General features: G+C 51.2%; 1 protein-coding gene across 1 annotated transcript; it reads left to right on the forward strand.

The window, feature by feature from the left end:
* Nucleotides 1-3,707: 3,707 nt before the first annotated feature.
* Nucleotides 3,708-12,939, forward strand: SLC46A2 (solute carrier family 46 member 2). The gene is made up of 4 exons (XM_004474652.5): nucleotides 3,708-5,003; nucleotides 6,394-6,477; nucleotides 6,884-7,040; nucleotides 12,433-12,939. Exons 1-4 carry the CDS (start codon nucleotides 3,875-3,877, stop codon nucleotides 12,491-12,493), a joined length of 1,431 nt encoding a protein of 476 aa, XP_004474709.2. The 5' UTR covers nucleotides 3,708-3,874; the 3' UTR covers nucleotides 12,494-12,939.
* Nucleotides 12,940-17,580: the final 4,641 nt, after the last annotated feature.

A 17,580-nucleotide genomic window follows, 5' to 3' on the forward strand; every position in this document is an offset into this window, starting at 1 on the left:
GACTGGAATACCACTGGTGCTTAAGGCAAGGGGTCTTGGGTTGCCTCCTTCACGTAGTAGTGGACTAGCTAGTGGGACATGCTTGAAGGAAAGTTCTTGGATGGCCACTGACAAGATGCATCTTTGTCTCTTAGGATGAATTTGTACCTCTCTGCTCTATTCATTAAATATTTTTCAGGGGCTGGCTTATTTTCCTCATTTCCACTTTCTTGGGGAAGGGCTTACCTCAGCTCCTAAATTACAATCAATAACGAGAATAATACTTTCCTTATCAGAGCACAGGCTGCAAGGGCCTTTCTGCCCTTTGAGATTTGAGTCAGAGAGTTTAACTCACCAGTTCCACAGCCTGTAAAAGCCCAACATTTACCGCAGATTTCAGCAAATCCTTGGGCCTTTGTGTTTTTGTGGCCTCCTCCTTCCTGCTGCTTCATGGTCTCTGCTCGGCACTGTGATTCACAGCATCTTCACCAGTTTCCACCAAAATAAAATCCTGCTCACATACAATATTCATGAGTAGACTTTTCCAAGGAGCCAAGAAAAGGGGGGCGGGCTCACAGGAAGGACTCATGGACATACACAATACAGAAAGCTATTTAAAATCCACACTAGTCATCCCTCTTCTTCTAACGTCCCTTCTGACTACCCTGTCACCAAGGGCTCCCGTCCTGGCCCTTCCCACAGAAGTCCCCAGTCTCACTTCCTCCCCACACGTGTTTCCCTTCCCACTTCTCCCCCTCCATTCTCTCTCCCAGACCCCCCTCTCTACAGCACAAGACAAGTTCCTCTCCTTGACTCGGCTCAGTGGTCCCACCCCCTCTGTATAGCCTCCCCCACAGCTGGAACCCAGGCCTTAGGATTTTACCCTCCCACATTGACCAAACGTGTTTTCCAAATAAAGGCTTTTCTTTTCTAAAATGAATGGTGGGCTGTTAAAAAAACATTTCCTATTTGATCGTAAAGTCCCTGGGATATAAATTCCATAAATACCTTCCCATCCAGTCTTCTCCTTCCTCTCCATTGAGGCACCTCATTGTTGGTCAGCAACCAGCAATCAGTGTATATGGCCATGGGGTTTCCGTTCCTCTCCACAACCCTATTTGGTTGAGAAGACACTCTCAAATAACATTCCTTGTTTCCTATATTTTCCCCAGAGCTACAGGTTTTCAAAGATTGTCTGGTGCAAATACTGGCTCTCTGACTTATTAGCTGTATGCAAGTTAAGTAACCGCTCTGGCTTCAGTTTCTCCATTTATAAAATGGGGTGATAGACTAACACATAAACCTCTTGCAAAAATTAAATTAACTCATTTTTGTGAAGTGCTTAGCACAGAGGAAAGGCTCTATAAATGATGGTTGCTACTTTTGTTTTCTTTTTAGTCCTTTTCTCCTAGAGACAAGACTCCACACCCCATCTTGAAGATCCAGTGCCAGAACACATCTTGGCTCTGCCAGTCACCTGGGCCCTAAAGGATGGCCTGGCACTAACTCAGCTGGGGCTTACATCTAGCCCTGGAGCGGGGAATGGGGACTGGTGAGGATATAATCCAGCCCAAAGTAGCCTCGACTGGAGAGACACTGACTGCCCTGGGCCAGAGGATTGAAGTCTCAAGTCTGGAGGATCCCAGGGCTGGCTAGCTTCACAACGGCCCAGGTCCCTCTAGGTCGGTCTCCATTTGGTATGGATTTCTAAAAGTCTCCTCAAATTTTCCTGGTTTCACAAAAGGATGGGGAAACCTGAGATAGGTCCTCCGGAGAGGACAGACACTGCCCCCTAGTGTCCGCAGCTGGGAGACCAGACAGACTTAATCAAGTGGCCAGGCTGCTCTCCTGTCGGTGGTAGCTGAGAGCTGGAGCCTCTGCCCCTCACAAGATCAGGCTGGTTGGTTTGCTTTGCTGCAGCCACTGGAAAACAGGGTCACGAATGGGGTGGGAGAACCGAGCATGGGATGGGTGAAACCAGTACCTCCCAAGGTGAGTCTAGGTGGGAGGGAGGAAAAGAGAAGTGAGGGTGCTTTGAGGGGCTGCCGTGCCAAGCACGGCAGGGCACACCTCGGGAAGGAGGAGGAAACTAGGTGCCTCTTTCTCTCTGCAGAGCTGCCTGACCTGGACACAAGGGACCTGGAGAGTGACAGGGAGGGGTAGGGAAGGAGGTTAGAACCTGCCTAAAAACTCCCACATAAAACCATTTGGAGTCCAGTTCCTACTCCCACAAGTACATTATCCGTTTGGCTTTTTCAGTTCCCCGCATGGACTTGAGGTTCCCTTTGTACCTGTGGTTTTCTTCTCTTCTGTGCTGCCATGGCTGAGGGACAGGATGGAGGGAGAGGGAAAGGGGCTGTCACCAAGGGGTAACCTTGGAGAAGCAACTTGCTTCTTGGTGCACCTTTTTTTTTTCTCTTCCCCCCTCCACCCCCATTGTCTGCTCTCTCTGTACATTTGCCGTGTGTTCTTCTGTGACGCTTGTATTCTTGTCAGCAGCACCAGGAATCTCTGTCTCCTTTTGTTGCGTCATCTTGCTGCGTCAGCTCTCCATGTGTGCAGCACCACTCCTGGGTAGCCTGCACTTTTTTCACGCTGGGTGGCTCTCCTTACGAGTCACACTCCTTGCTCATGGGGCTCCCCTATGCGGGGGACACCCCTGTGTGGCAGGGCACTCCTTGCGCACATCAGCGCTGCGCATGGGCCGGCTCCACACGGGTCAGGAGGCCCAAGGTTTGAACCTTGGACATCCCATGTGGTAGGTGGACACTATCCGTTGAGCCAAATCCACTTCCCTCTTGGTGCACTTTTGCCCCTGTACTACCCTTCACCCTCGGCCTCTTTGCAGAAGTGAGTACTGAAAAGGTGAAGCAAAACAGCCTGGGAGCACAGCAGTGTGGAGTCAGCCCCCCAGGGCGGTGAGGAGGGAGCAGAGCAATGAGAAAGGGGCAGAAAGGGAGTCTGGGCCTGTATTCAGGAGACTGTGGCCCTGGTGACGGTGTCCTTTTCAGGGAGCTCCACCCTCTGCCAGACAGAGACCAGTTTTACTGTCTGAGGGGACCCGAGGGCTGAGTGGACCTCCCCCCTCCCTGGGCTCTGGGGTTTGAGGGAGGAGCATTACTGGCTGGGACCCATACTGGGGTGGCCCACGGGTGCGGGGGCACCGAGCAGCACTCTTCTCCCAGGGCCTTTAGGCTTGGCCAGAAGGGCTGCTCCTGCGTTTTCACTTCTCCCAACGTCTGGACAACCCAACACCCGACAGCACAGGGGTCCTGTAGCTGTCAACCCCTCACCCCTCGGCACTTATCTCAGGCAGGACCCGAGGCATCCCACCCTCACCCCAAACCTGCCTTCCAAGGAAGACAGCGTGCAGCGTGGAAACGCTGCCTGGGCCTGTGCGGAGGGCTCCCTCCCGGCTGGGTCCCAGCCCCTGCCGTGACAGGTGGGACACACACACACACACACACGCACACACACACAGTCTCACCCGCGGGAGGTCGGGGCACGCCTCCCTGGGGGAAACCGGCGCTCGTCAGGCGGCCGCGCTCGCCAGGGCAGCGTGACGCGGCGGCCCGAGGGCGGGGGCGCCCAGAGGCTCGCCTCGCCTCGCCGCGCGCCCCGCGCCTGCCGCCCTGGGCGCTGCCCTCGGGGCCGGCGGGGGCGGGGGCGGGGGCGGGGGGCGGAGTGCGGCCTCCCCGGGCCCGGGGCGGGGGGTGGGGGGGAAGCGGCTGCGGCCCGGCAAGTGACTCGGCCGCCCGGCTGGCCGCTGTCGCGCTCCCCTCTCCCGCGCGCGCCGGGACGCACCGCACACTCGCGCCGTCTCCGGCGGCCGAACTTGGCATCTCCCCGCCGCGGCCTGGAACCGGCTCCTCCGTCGCCCTGTCGGGCGCGCCGCATGGAACCCCCGGCCTCCTGCCCGTGGAGGGGCCGCCTGGCCCGCCTCCAGGCGAGGACCTGGATCGAGCCGGTGGTGGCCTCGGCCCAGGTGGCCGCCTCGCTCTACGACGCGGGGCTGCTCCTCGTGGTGAAAGCGTCCTTCGCGGCCGGGGGCTCCTCCAACCACAGCGCCCTGCCGCCGTCGCCGCGGGGGACTCGCGAGGACCAGCAGCAGAGGGCCATCTCCAACTTCTACATCGTCTACAACCTGGTAGTGGGCCTGACGCCCCTGCTGTCCGCCTACTGGCTGGGCTGGCTCGGCGACCGCTACCACCGCAAGATCCCCATCTGCGTGTCCCTGCTGGGCTTCCTGGCGTCCCGCCTCGGGCTGCTGCTCAAGGTGCTGCTGGACTGGCCCGTGGAGGTGCTGCACGGGGCGGCCGCGCTGAACGGGCTGTGCGGCGGCTTCTCGGCGTTCTGGTCCGGCGTCATGGCCCTGGGGTCCCTGGGCTCCTCCCAGGGCCGCCGCTCCGTGCGCCTCATTGTCATCGACCTGATCCTGGGCCTGTCGGGCTTCTGCGGGAGCATGGCCTCGGGGCACCTCTTCAGGCCGGCGGCGGGCTCCGGGGAGGGCCTGGTGCTGGCCGCCTGCAGCGTGAGCTGCGCCGCCTTCGCGCTGCTCTACAGCCTCTTGGTGCTGAAGGTGCCGCAGCCCGCGACCAAGGCCGGCCAGGCGCGCCCCACCGCGGACTCGGTGGCAGGGGTGGTTGGCACCTATCGCTCCCTGGATCCTGACCAGCCCGAGCAGAGGAGCGTGGCGGGGCCTGCTGTGTCTGGTGGAAAAGCAAAGCCCCCCAGAACTATCCTGGCCCTGCTCTTCTTGGGTGCCATCGTCTACGACCTGGCAGTGGTGGGCACCGTGGACGTGGTGCCGCTTTTTGTGCTGAGGGAGCCTCTCAGCTGGAACCAAGTGCAGGTGGGCTACGGGATGGCTGCCGGGTACACCATCTTCATCACCAGCTTCCTGGGCGTTCTGGTCTTCTCCCGCTGCTTCCGGGACACCACCATGATCATGATTGGGATGGTCTCCTTCGGGTCCGGGGCCCTTCTCTTGGCTTTTGTGAAAGAGACGTTCATGTTCTACATCGGTGAGTCTCCCCTGCCGGGGAGGCCTGTGCCCCTGGGCCGGCACCAGGGATGCGGTGGTCTCGCGGTCCCAGCTCAGCACCAGGGGTTGTACCTGCTACCTGGAGGTCTCACCCTTGCAAGGAGACAGGGTGATGTGCACTTGAGTTTACCTGTCCTTGGCATTGCTGATTGAAATGTTACTAGAATGGTGCCTGTGGCTTTAGTAGGCCAAGGGCAGGGTAGGCTGTGATGCCTGGAGTCAGTACTGGAGGCTTCTCGATGGCCTTAGAAGGAGGAGGAGATGGGGCTGTTTTTCTTCTCCTTGATTTTAAAGGGATAAAACATTAAGCGACCCCACTAAAAAAAGGTCCTTTAATTAAAATCATCTGGGGGCCAACCAAGGGCCTTTAAAAAATGGTTAAAATTCTCAACAAATACCCTCTGCACCAGTATACTAAATTCCCTCAAGGAAGCAGACTGAAGGACCCAAGGCAGTCCCTAGCAGAGAGCTCTTGAGAGGCATTAGCTGATCAAACCTCATGCAGACAGAAAGGTTCTCAATCTGTTCCATCTGGTATTGTAGCTACCAGCCACCTGGGCTACTGAGCGCTTGAGGTGTGGGTAGTACAACTGAAGAACGGATTTAAAATTTCATTTCATTTTAATTTATTTCAGTAGCCATACAAGACTAGTGGCTAACATATTATAAATTACCACTCCAGAGGCTATGCCTTGGCCCAAGTCACAAGCCTCAGAAGAACACATGAGAGAATGGCCCAGGGAGACCAGCCGTGTGCTGGCCTCTCTGTCCTTTCTCCCTTCCTTCCTCCCCTCCCTCCCCTCCATGTCTCATTCTCTCTCTCTCTCCCTCTCTCCCTCACACACTCACACACACACAGCATCTGTGTAATCCATAGGTATAGGTATAGAACTTAGGGAACGAGGGGTGTGTGGGCTGCTGTGGGATTGGGATAGATTTCTGGGTGCAGTTGGCCATAGTTCTCGGGGTATCTCGCTCAGATGTGTACATGAATGACAAGGACAGGCCCTTCCCTCCTGGCCAGGCAGAAAGAGCTGCCTCGAGCCACTTCAGTGGCACCAGCTCCACTTCCCTAGGTACCCTTCACTCTGCCAAAGGAGGCACCCTGGGGCATCTGTCGCGTGTCGACTGCGGCTTGCCTCCCCACCCCGGGCAGCTGGGAATGCAGCATGGACAGCTCCGTCAGAGCTCTGGGAGTCTGAGCCGTCCCGGGAAAATACTAATTGCCAACAGGGAAATTGCTTCCTCCAGTCTCAGACACCTGGGGATTGTGTCGAGGGAGCGCCAAGTGAGGCTTTTGCCTAGTCTAATCTACCCCTTGGCTGAGGCTGGGTACAGTGAGGAGGCTTCTTGTGTTGATCCCTTTGCAGCTCGAGCCGTCATGCTGTTCGCCCTCATCCCCATCACGACCATCCGGTCAGCAATGTCCAAGCTCATAAAGGGCTCCTCTTACGGTGAGTGAAGGGGTGCTCCCTCTCTCTCTCTGGGACTTCTGTTCAGGCTGTTTCAGAGCTGTTCAGCTTGGGCACAGGGTTTGGACCTCAGAAGGCATACAAGAGAGTTCCAGAAGCAGCCTTCAGCACATTGGTTTCCATCTGGGGCAGAGGGGGCCAAAACAGGAGGGTGGGAAAGAGTCAGAAAGTCAGCCATGGAAAAGCCACCATCAAGGAAAGAGAGGAGACCAAATTATCCCCCAGGCTCAGGAACATCCAGCGGGAAGGAGGCAGGACTCCCGGTGAACTGAGTCATGAAGACAGAGAGGCAGGCCTGGGAAGGGAGAGGGTCCCCCCAGAGATCAGCTATTGGGCACTTGGAAGGGGCAGCAGCACATCTTCACGGTAACCTTCGTCGCCTCCACAGGAAAGGTGTTCGTCGTCCTGCAGCTGTCCCTGGCTCTGACTGGGGTGGTGACATCCACGGTGTATAACGAGATCTATCAGCTCACCATGGAAAAGTTTGTCGGCACCTGCTTTGTTCTCTCTTCCTTTCTCTCCTTCCTGGCCATCGTCCCCATCAGGTAGGATGGGGACAGTGTCTGTTGCTTGGGTGGGGGTCCTGGTGTATAGATCAAGGAATACTGGACCATCTCCAGCCAACCATCAGAAAAGATTGTTTACTTTCAGCACTTACACCGTGAGTTCTAAGTAGGCTTTCCCACCAACAAAAAGTTATCCTGTTCCCCCAAACTAATAAGCTGGCAGTATGGGATTTTCCCAGATTACAAGTAACAGAGGGCCCCAACCAGTGAACTCATTTCCTGGCTGTTTATTTATAGGAGTCTCTTATACTTCCTTTACTCAGAAGCCAAGATTGGAAATGCTCTGGAACCACTCAGGCCCTTGTTTGGCTCCTTTGATGATAGTCATTCTGCCTCACTTCCGAGGACTCTTTCTTCTCTGTGCATGGCACTTGGAGACCTCTGTGCTCAGTGTGACTTCTCTGGGCCTCATTTGTCTCATCTGTAAAATAAAAGCACTCAAGTGTGGGAGCAATCAGGCAGGAGGAGGGCTGGAGGCACCAAGGAGAGGCATTCTGTTCCCATTGCCAGAACCGTAGCCGAGGTCATCAAGGAAATGGAGAGATGTCCACAAGGCAAGCTGTACATGTGATTTTAAGTTTTCCAGTAGCCACATTGAAAAAAGAAGTTAAAGTAACAGGTGAAATTAATTTTAAGAACATGTTGGATTTAACCCAATATACTCAAAATATCATTTCAACATGTAATTCATTTTTTAATTACCAAGGAGCTATTTTACGTTCCTTTTTTGTACTAACCCTTCAAAGTCAAGCATGCATTTTATATTTACATCACATTTCAATTTGGACTAGTCACATTTCAAGTGCTCAGTAGTCACACGTGGCTAGTGGCTGCCATTTTGGTTTAAACTGTTTCAATTCTTTTACCACTTTCTCTTAAGTGAAATTCTGTCTTCTTTTTGTCAGTCCTACCAAAGGAGAAAGGAAATTGGTAAATACATCCACAATGAGGTGCAAGGGATTTGATGCAGATTTGCATTTTAAGGGGACCTACCAAACAGCAGGGGAGAGCTCCACATACTAGCAGTGGTGCTGTAGGCAGCAGGGTAGGAAATATTTGAAGGCAGTTTGAAAAAGGCAGAGAATTCCTTTTTGGAATTCTCACATCACATCAGGATAGAGTCCATGCCTACATAGATGGTTGAACCTCCTGGGACAGTTCTATTTCGTAGTTGAGGAAAACAAGATATGAAGATCAAACATTTGTGCAATCAGCAGACATTATTACTTGTGTCCTCTTGGCCCAGCTCTCATTCCCCCTAAGGTGTGGGACTGAGCTAGACCTGCCCTCCAGCTGCCCAGCCCCTGGGCCTCTTCCTGTGCTCCTGTTTTCATCCGAGTCTGGCTGAAAGGGTGGGACTTGGCTAGAGCTAGCCTCAGAGGTGGCCTCCTCAGGAGTCCCAGCTCTTTGGCCAAGTGAATAATGGAAACAGGGCTTCTTAACAAGGGGTCCATGAGCTTGAACTAAAAGCCAAAAAAACCATTACTCGGAACATGTTTGTGCAGGTGTGATATATTTATTAAATAATGCACAGAATAGTATGGACATAGTAAGGGGTCCATGGTTTTCACCGACTGGCAAAGGGATCCATGGAACCAAAAAAGGTTTAGAAGCCTGGATTAGCAGCTTTGCCACTTGAAAGATTTGATCATAGTTGATGGGCATTTGGTTGAAGCATTCTCTTTAACCTAAATAAACAAAAACAGAAAATAATAAAAGAAAACATGTCTTACTAGTTAATGTGCTAAACTAGCTAACAGTAAAACCAGACAAATTAAAGCTATTAGAAAACTCAATAATTGGTTCCTTTCTACAGTTTCATCTGCTTTGGGTGGGTGTGCTAAGTATGTTGCTTTGCGCTCATTAAGAGATTTGAGGGCACTTGAAGCAGGTGTGCTGCCCTTGACATCTCACCCACAATGCACTATTACATGCCTTACAGTAAATCACACATTCCATGCATTGACTCTTAATTAAGCTGTGTAAGGTCTTAATGAGCTTAGAAGTGGAACAGAATCTTGAATCAATCAAGCCAGCAATTGATTGTTTATGAGGTTGAGGCACTTAAGCAATTACTGATTATTTTCCTCTGCTGTAGACAGTTAGCAGTAGAGGGGCACATGTGCAAAGAATGAGCATTCTCTGCCCAGTGGAATCTCCTGGAGAAAAATCAAAGTTACTGATGTCTAGATCCCATCCCAGAGATTCTGACTCAACTGGGCATGGGAATTTTTTTAAAAGTCTCCAGGATATTTTAGCATGCTGCCAAAATTGAAAATCTCTGATACTAAGGGAGTGTTTCCATTACCTTTACCTTCTGTGAAGTCAATAAATAAATGAGGTCCTGAAACACCCGAGCTAGAAGAGGCCAAGGCTGTACCATCAATCATTAAGTGAGAAGAACAGGTAAGACTAGTAGAGCTTTCTAACCACAGGAAAAAAGCTACATACATTCCAACAACAAAAAAGCAACCTAAAAACCCAGGAAGACATGTCAGAGCAGAGAGCGCGCAGTGGGGCAGGAGGCTGGACTGAGTCTGTCTGCATCCTCCTCCTTGATGCCAGGAGTGAGCCTTTGGCCAGAGCTGCCAACAGCTTGTTTGCGAAGCCCAAGGCACTGTGGCCCTGCCACTTCCTGGTACCAAAGCGAGCAAACTTCTTGTTTCCATGAGGAACTGCCCTCTGCTGCTTGCTCTTGTTTTGCATGTGACAGGGAGAAGCTGCAGAAATAATTCTGTGGCCTTTGCCCATCCACAACCTTCCCCCCACCCAACACACATGCATTCAGTTAATTCCTTGGGCTTCGGAGTGGAAACAGAAGCCATCAGAAGGGGCTTAGCTTCTCCCAAGTAAAGGCCAACATGCAAACCAACGTGCATTTGCATCCAACCTAGTCTTCATTAAAACAAACAAAAACCCGCAATAATAAGAGCAAATACTTAGTTCTGTGTGCCAAGAAATACTTTAAGTATTTTACATGTTTTAACAATTTAATCTTCCCAAACTACCCTATGGAGTAAGTTCTATTATTATCCCCGTTCTAGAGATGAGGAACAGAAACTCAGGAGTCTTGGTACCTTGCCACAGGCTACATAGCTAGTGAGTGGAAGAGTCAGGATGTGAGCCGGGCGGTCTCTTGTCCACTCCGTGACGCTGCTTCTCGGAGAAGCCACTGAGCGCCAGCTGCCACCTCTCCCACCTCCCACTCTAGTCTGATCTGCCCCCACACCCAAAGCCCCTGCCACTTCCACCAGAGCTGCTCTTGCTAAGGTCATCAATGACCTCTTCAGGGTAGAACCGCTGGACACGTGGCAGCCCTTATCTCATGGGATTGCTCAGTGGCCCCCGACGCTGCTGATCACTCCTTGGGAGACCCTGGGCTCTTGGCTTTCGTGACGCCTCGCCTGGTTTTTCCTCCTACCTCCCTGGCTGCTGCTTCTCTACAAGCCCCCAGATGCAGGGATTCCCGGGGGCTCTGTTCTGGTTTGTCTTCTCCCTTTACACTCTCTCTCCCTCTAAGCAATCTAAAGTACTCCCCAAATCCACTTACCTTTTAAATTTCAAAAATTTGATTCTTGATGCCCTCCTAAACCTGCTTTCCCCACCTCCACCCCCCACCCCAGTCTTTCCAGGCTCGTTAAATGGCAGAAATCTGAGTGATCAATGCCCCCCCACTTCACCTCCCCCACCTCCAATGCATGGGGCCTCGTGAGGCTGCCTCCAAAATATGCCTCAAATTCGCCTCTTCTTCTTACATCTACTGCTACCACCCCTGGTCCAAACCACCTAGACGGCTGCTTTAGGCCCTGAAACTGTTCTTCCCACATCCACGCAGGTGCCACTCCCACCCTCTCTCCACCAGGTGGCAAGAGTCTTTTCCTTCACGTGTAAAACAGATCAAGTCATCCGCCCAAAATCCTGCATTGGGCTTTCGTTGCTCCTGGGATAAGACTCAAACATCTTACCAGGGAGAACAGGGTCCTGTGTAATCAGGTCTCGCTGCCCCTCTGGCCTCCTTTTCCTGCCACCAACCCCTCCCCACCCCTCTCCATGCTTCAGCCTCCCCGCCCCCACGCTCTTCCTCCTTTCTCACCCCCACCTATCTCTGAACCATAACTGTGGTCTCAACTTAAACATTTTCTTGGAGGATTTCCCTCATGCTTCTCAATCTGAATTAGATCCTTCTATTATATGCTCCCAGAGCTTCCTGTATGTTTCCTTCATGGCCTGACAGCTGATGATTACTTGTTAATGATTTGTTTAATATGCTTGTTTACTGGACACTTGGCTCCCTGAGGCCAGAGGCCAAGCCTGATTGGCTCACCATTGTATCCTCTGTGTCTAGCAGAGAGCCTAGCATATAATTAGCACTCTAAAAGCATTTGTTGAATGAATGAATGAATACATGACCATCTTTACAGGGTGTGGCACCGACCAGCCAGCTTTGCTGACAACCCGCATCCCAAAGCTCCCTGTTGTCTGCCTGGGAGTCGGGCTGGCCATCACCACAAGGCTGCACTATTTGTAGTCCACGGCCAGGGTCAGTTGTGGAGTCTGGGCTGCAACAGGGAGTTCACCTGACCTTGAGCTGGCTGCCTCCAAGTCTTGGCTCTCCTTGTGCCAGTTTTGTAATACACGTTTTCTTTTATTTTAAGTGTGCCACCCTGTGAAGCCCTGAGGGTTCATGGAAGGTGAGAACCTCTAGTGTTGGGAAGTTTCTAGAAAGCTTCCTCTTAGAAGGCTTGGATTTAAGCTCAGATCCCATCCAGGAGCTCCAGGAGAAATCAAGAAATGCTGGGCTCTGGTTTAGAACCTGAGATTCCTAGAGCTAATCAAACAAATGAGAAAACAGAGGGCCCAGAGGCTCAAGGACATGCCAAAGGTCACAAAGATGCCAAAGGTCACGCAGATCCAAGACTTCAACCCAGAACTCCTAACTCCTATGCATCCATTGATCTACAAAAATTCTAAAACAATGTGATGATGATTCCTGGAGGAGACGAAAGGGGCTTTGGAAAGGCAGAAGACAAAACTACTCATTCTGCTGGGATTAGCAAAAGCTAAAATATTGATCTTGAGATATACTTGGAAAGTCATCATCAGGCAGAAATGAGATGGAAAGAGATAACAGGAAAAGGAAAACGGGACACAGGAAGAAGTTCCAAACTACAGGGCTGGAAAGACCCCAGAGTGGGAGGAGAGAAGTTCCTTGGGGCATCTAGAGCAGTTTTGCCATAAATGGGCACAGCCCCGCAGTCTGTCGTGATCAAGAGGTAGCTAGAGAGGGCCCTGTCATGGGTAAAGACGAAAAGACATGCCCTTTGCCCACTCCAGCTATTTTCTTCTAACTCTGAATTGTAAACTCTTACAGTGTCGTGGCCTATAAACAAGCCCAATGGTTGGAATCCGGAGACGCCGTCACAGAGAAATGAAGGTGCTGAACTGTGGGAGCTGAAAACATCAGCCACGTCCCCTGGAAGACACAGGAGGGGCCCGGAGCCCCCCACTGCCCACAAAACCCGAGTTCCTGCTAAAGCCAGCCCGAGACCGACATGCTCTGGCTTAGGGGTTCCTGGTGCTGGAAGAACTCTCTCGGCCTTTAGACCCCTCATTAGGCAGCAGTTGGTTTCTGCAGTCAGCCAGACCTGGCGCTGTCAGGGGCTTCAGAGTCCAGCCGCGGAGAGCAGCCCCTGTCCTTCCAGAGGGTGCCAGGGTGCAGCTAACTAGCCATCTGGTGCTGTGCTAGAAGTTCCACCCAAGAACTCAAGCAAATGTGGCATTTCTGGGGAAGGTAGAAGAGAGGCTAGGTAAGAACAGCCACCTTCCTTGAATGTCAGTCAATGTTTTAAAATTAAAATAAAGCCTTGAATAAAAGTTAGCTTTCCTTCCTGGGGCCTTGTATGCTGTGAATGTTCAGGAAAGAGTATTCAGAGAGCAGACCCTGGGTCTAAGGGTAGTTTTGTTTTAAGATGCAAAAATCAAAACCTTTCTTTAGTGGAATATTAAACCGAATACTTCCAGACAACAGTACTTCCCAAAGGGGATGGTGTGAAGGGAGAGGGGAGATGCTAAAGAGTCATTTTATTTTATTTTTTTAAAGATTTATTTATTTATTTATTTCCCCTCCTCCTCCCCCCAGTTGTCTGCTCTCTGTGTCCATTCGCTGTGTGTTCTTCTGTGTCTGCTTCTATCCTTATCAGCGGCACTGGGAATCTGTGTCTCTTTTTGTTGCGTCATCTTGTTGTGTCAGCTCTCCGTGTGGGTGGCGCCACTCCTGGGCAGGCTGCACTTTCTTTCGCGCTGGGCGGCTCTCCTTACGGGGCGCACTCCTTGCGTGTGGGGCTCCCCTATGCGGGGGACACCCCTGCGAGGCACAACACTCCTTGAGCACATCAGCACTGCGCATGGGCCAGCTGCACACGGGTCAAGGAGGCCCGGGGTTTGAACCGTGGACCTCCCATGTGGTAGACGGATGCCCTAACCACTGGGCCAAGTCTGCTTCCCCCCATTTTATTTTGAGGTACTTAATTTATAGCCTAATTTCTTACATATAAAAAAGCAGATTTATATCTTAATAAACCCAGCATTCATAGTATGAGTGTGGGACTCATTCTTTCCCAGGTTGGGTTTGCTCTCTAACAGACATGGCAGCCTTATATCAGTGGCCAAGCTGCCAGCCTTCCTTCTCGCACACCCCTGCCTGCTGCCTGGACCACTTTGAAGTCAATCTTGCAGCTGTAGGACTGCAGAGAAAAACAACTGGACTGCAGGAGATTAAAAAAGGAGAAAAGACAATTTCAGACCCAAATTATTCTATATATGGACCTCAACCCCAACATCTACCTCCACTCTACCTCTCACCTTGGCCACCCAGGCACCTGAGAGCCCCTAACTGGGTAGCTCCATATGTCCCTCCTTCCCTTTCCCAGTCCTTATAGACTCCAGAGAGTCTAATTACCAGAAGGGAACACATCTGCATCAAGTGGTCCCAATCACCTCAGTGAATCCTTGTCCATCTCCTTGGAACCAAAGCCTTCTATTCGCAGCATCATTAAATCCCTCACCCCCAGAGATCATCCCCCTTACTCTCTTCCAGAGCTTGGCCTCCAGCCCACTCCCAGCCCTCACAAAGCTGGCTGTCCTTTGTTTCCAGGCAGTTGAGTTCTACTCTCTTTCCTCTCCTACAGCAGCCCCTGAATAGTCATCCTTGCCTGTTTCACACTGTCCCGTGCAGGTTTTTCTTTGACATTAGAGCAAATCACAAAGCCAGGGAGTGAATGCATTTAAGTCTAAGAGTTTGCATCTCTGATCTCCCAGCAGGGAATGAATAGAATACTCTGGCGCATATACCAAGGTCCCGGCACTCTGCTAGGTGCTGAGATGCAGCGAGAAGCAGACAGGCCTGCTCTGCCTGACCTGTGTATTGCTGGCAGGTGGAGCAGACGCGAGAGCAGGCAGCCATGGCTCCTGCTGGCTTAGTGTCCTAGGACTGCTCTAGCAAAGGACCACAAACTTGACGGCTTACAACAATGGTAGTTTTCTTGTCTCACAAGCCAGAAGTCCAAAATCAAGGTGTCATCAGAGCCGTGCTTCCTCTGAAACCTGTAGGGGAGGTGCCTTCCTTGCCTCTTCTGGCTTCTGGTGCTTGCAGATGCTCCTTGGTGCTCCCTGGTGCTCCTTGGCGCTCCCTGGGACTCCTTGGCTTTGTGCTGCAGCACTTCAAGCTCTGCCTCCGTTGTCACATGGGGTTTTCTCCCCTGCATCTGTGTCTCTCTCACCTTTTTTTTTTTTTTTTGCATTATCAATACTTACTTTATTATTATTTTTTTAATTACATTAAAAAAAAATGAGGTCCCATTCAACCCCACTGCCCCCACCCCCCACTCCCCCCACAGCAACACTCTCTCCCATCATCATGACACATCCATTGCACCTGGTAAGTTCATCTCTGAGCATCACTGCACCCCATAGTCAATGGTCCACATCATAGCCCAGACTCTCTCACGTTCCATCCAGTGGGCCCTGGGGGGATCTATAATGTCCCGTAATTGTCCATGAAGCACTATCCAGGACAACTCCACGTCCCGAAAACGCCTCCACATCTCATCTCTTCCTCCCGTTCCCCACACCCAGCAGCCACCATGGCTACCGTTCCCACACCCATTCCACATTTTCTCTGTGGACATTGGATTGGTTGTGTCCATTGCACATCTATGTCAAGTGAGGGCTTAGATTCCATATGGGTACTGGATGCACTCCTCCCGCTTCCAGTTGTAGACACTCTAGGCTCCATGTTGTGGTGGTTGACCTTCTTCAACTCTATGTTAGCTGAGTGGAGTAAGTCCAATAAATCAAAGTGTAGGAGCTGAAGTCTGTTGAGGCTCTGGGCCTGGGTGTCATATTATCAGTCCAGAGATTCAAATCCCCTACATATATCTTAAACCCAGCACCAACTACAATTCCAATAAAGTAGCATGCAAGTCTTGTGAATCTCTCACCTTCTTATAAGGCTCCCAATCATATTGGATTTATGCGCCCTCCGTACTCCTCATTTTAACTTAACTGACTCCATTGGCAGTGATCCTATTTCCAAATATGGTCATGTCCCCAGGTCCCAGGGGTTAGGACGTTAATATATCTTTTGGGGAAGGGGCATGATTCAACCCAGAACACCTGTAATAAACGCTAAGATAAGGAGCATATAACCCAGATTTGGGAAAGCAGGAAGGGCTTCCCAGAGGAAGTATGATCTGTGAGTTAATAGGATTTTCCAGGCCAGATGCTGGGGGACGTTCCAAGCAGAAAGAAGGACATACTGGAAGGCCTAAGGGTGAAAATATCCTAGGATGTAGGGATTCAATGTGGAGGGAGCAAAAAGAGGGAAGGAGAGATATCAAAGAAGACAGCATGGAGTAGACACAGGAGCTTATGGTAAGGAGGGACAGCATAAAATAGAGCCTTTCCAAAGTAAAAAACAAGTTTCTCTTTCAAGCAATGGGGATAGTTGTTGGAAGTTTTTATGGGGGAACACTGAATGCTTGGCTTTGCTTTGTAGAGCGGCACTCCAGCAGCTCTGAGAATAGCTTGGTGGAGGAAGGAGTAAGACTTTCAGAAGGTAAAAGAGCTGAGACCCTTGCCATAACCCAAGTAAATACGGTGGTGGCTTGGCATTGGGTAGTGGCTAAGAGGACAGAGAGAGGTAGACGGGCATGGAGAAATATCTAGGAGCTAGAGGTCAACAGGAGTTAGTCAACTGTAGGAGTGAGATAGAGGCAAGAATGATTTGGGGTTCAGACAACTGGGAATACAGAGCCCTCACTGAGACAGGTAACACAAGCAGAGCAGGAGGGATGGGAAAGATGAGATCAAGGCCACACATACCTCTCCCAGACACACTCTCACCAATATCCTCGTGTCTCTTGCCTTCCACGCCATCCCCAACCTCAGTGAATTCAATCACTGGTTTTCTCCACTTCAGCTCCTGAGGAGTTCGCTCTTAACATCTACAGACATTTCCTTATTTGCCCACATTGACCCTGCTACAAATTTGTGGTGTTTAACCTGAGCTGGGCTCTTGAAGTCCCAGAATTGTCTCCATTTCAACCTGCCAGTCACCAGGGCAGCAGTTTCAAACCTTTCCATACTCCTCTGGTTGTCATTCCTTCTTAAAGATGTTCTCAGCCTGTGATCCCTGGGCCAGCAGCATCAGCATCACCTGGGAACTTGCTAGAAATGCAAATTCTCAGGCCCCAACCAAATTGAGCTCTGCAGTGGGGGGACAACCATCTGCTTTATCAAGCTGTCAAGTTTGAACACCACCGCTCTAACTTAGGGGCCTGATGTTTTTCTTCCGAACTTTTCCTGAGTCCTTCTCCTCCTTTCCCTGAATCCTTAACCCTGGGGGTCCCCAAGGCCCTGTCCTTGGTTCTCTTCCCAAGTACTTTCATTTGCCCCCAGCACGTTCTTTCTAACAGTCTTGTCAACAATTCTACCTGAGTTTCCTGAAACACAAATCCAAACCAAACTCATCACCCACCCCACCACCTAAGTCAACGCTGCCTTTGGCTTTTCTCTCCTGATGTATTTCTGTTCATGGCCTCACCTCCCAGCTCCCAGGCTAGAACTCTCCAAGTCACCTTTGACCCCTTCCGCACCACAGAAATCTTTGAATGCAGTTGATCATCTCCATCTCCAGCCCTGCATCCCTTTTTACCACAACTTTTGCAATCTCTTCCTATCTACTCCCCAGGATTTCAGTTTAGTCACAATCCTCCAGCATACTACCTCACTCGGCATCTTGAAAAACAGAAGAAAAAAAAGATTTATCCCTCCTTTTAAAAAAACCTCACAGGAGGAATCCTGTGGCAATCTCCTTAATATGCAAGATGCCCATATTTAAATAAGGGCTATCATCTGTCGAGGGCCCACCAGACACCTAGGTGCTTTCTACAGATTATTGCTAGTCCTCCTGGCAACCCTATGGGGTAGGTGTGTCTTCATCTCAAAGGTCACGAGCCTG

The sequence above is a fragment of the Dasypus novemcinctus genome, chromosome 8 (genome assembly GCF_030445035.2).
Source record: "Dasypus novemcinctus isolate mDasNov1 chromosome 8, mDasNov1.1.hap2, whole genome shotgun sequence".
Taxonomy (NCBI): domain Eukaryota; kingdom Metazoa; phylum Chordata; class Mammalia; order Cingulata; family Dasypodidae; genus Dasypus; species Dasypus novemcinctus.

Bases quoted from the DNA above. Each gene is read 5' to 3' on its own strand.
- SLC46A2 (XM_004474652.5), top strand. From the start codon at position 3,875: ATGGAACCCCCGGCCTCCTGCCCGTGGAGGGGCCGCCTGGCCCGCCTC. The intron at 6,478-6,883 runs GTGAGTGAAGGG...TCGCCTCCACAG, and splicing joins CATAAAGGGCTCCTCTTACG to GAAAGGTGTTCGTCGTCCTG. The intron at 7,041-12,432 runs GTAGGATGGGGA...AAACTCTTACAG, and splicing joins CTGGCCATCGTCCCCATCAG to TGTCGTGGCCTATAAACAAG.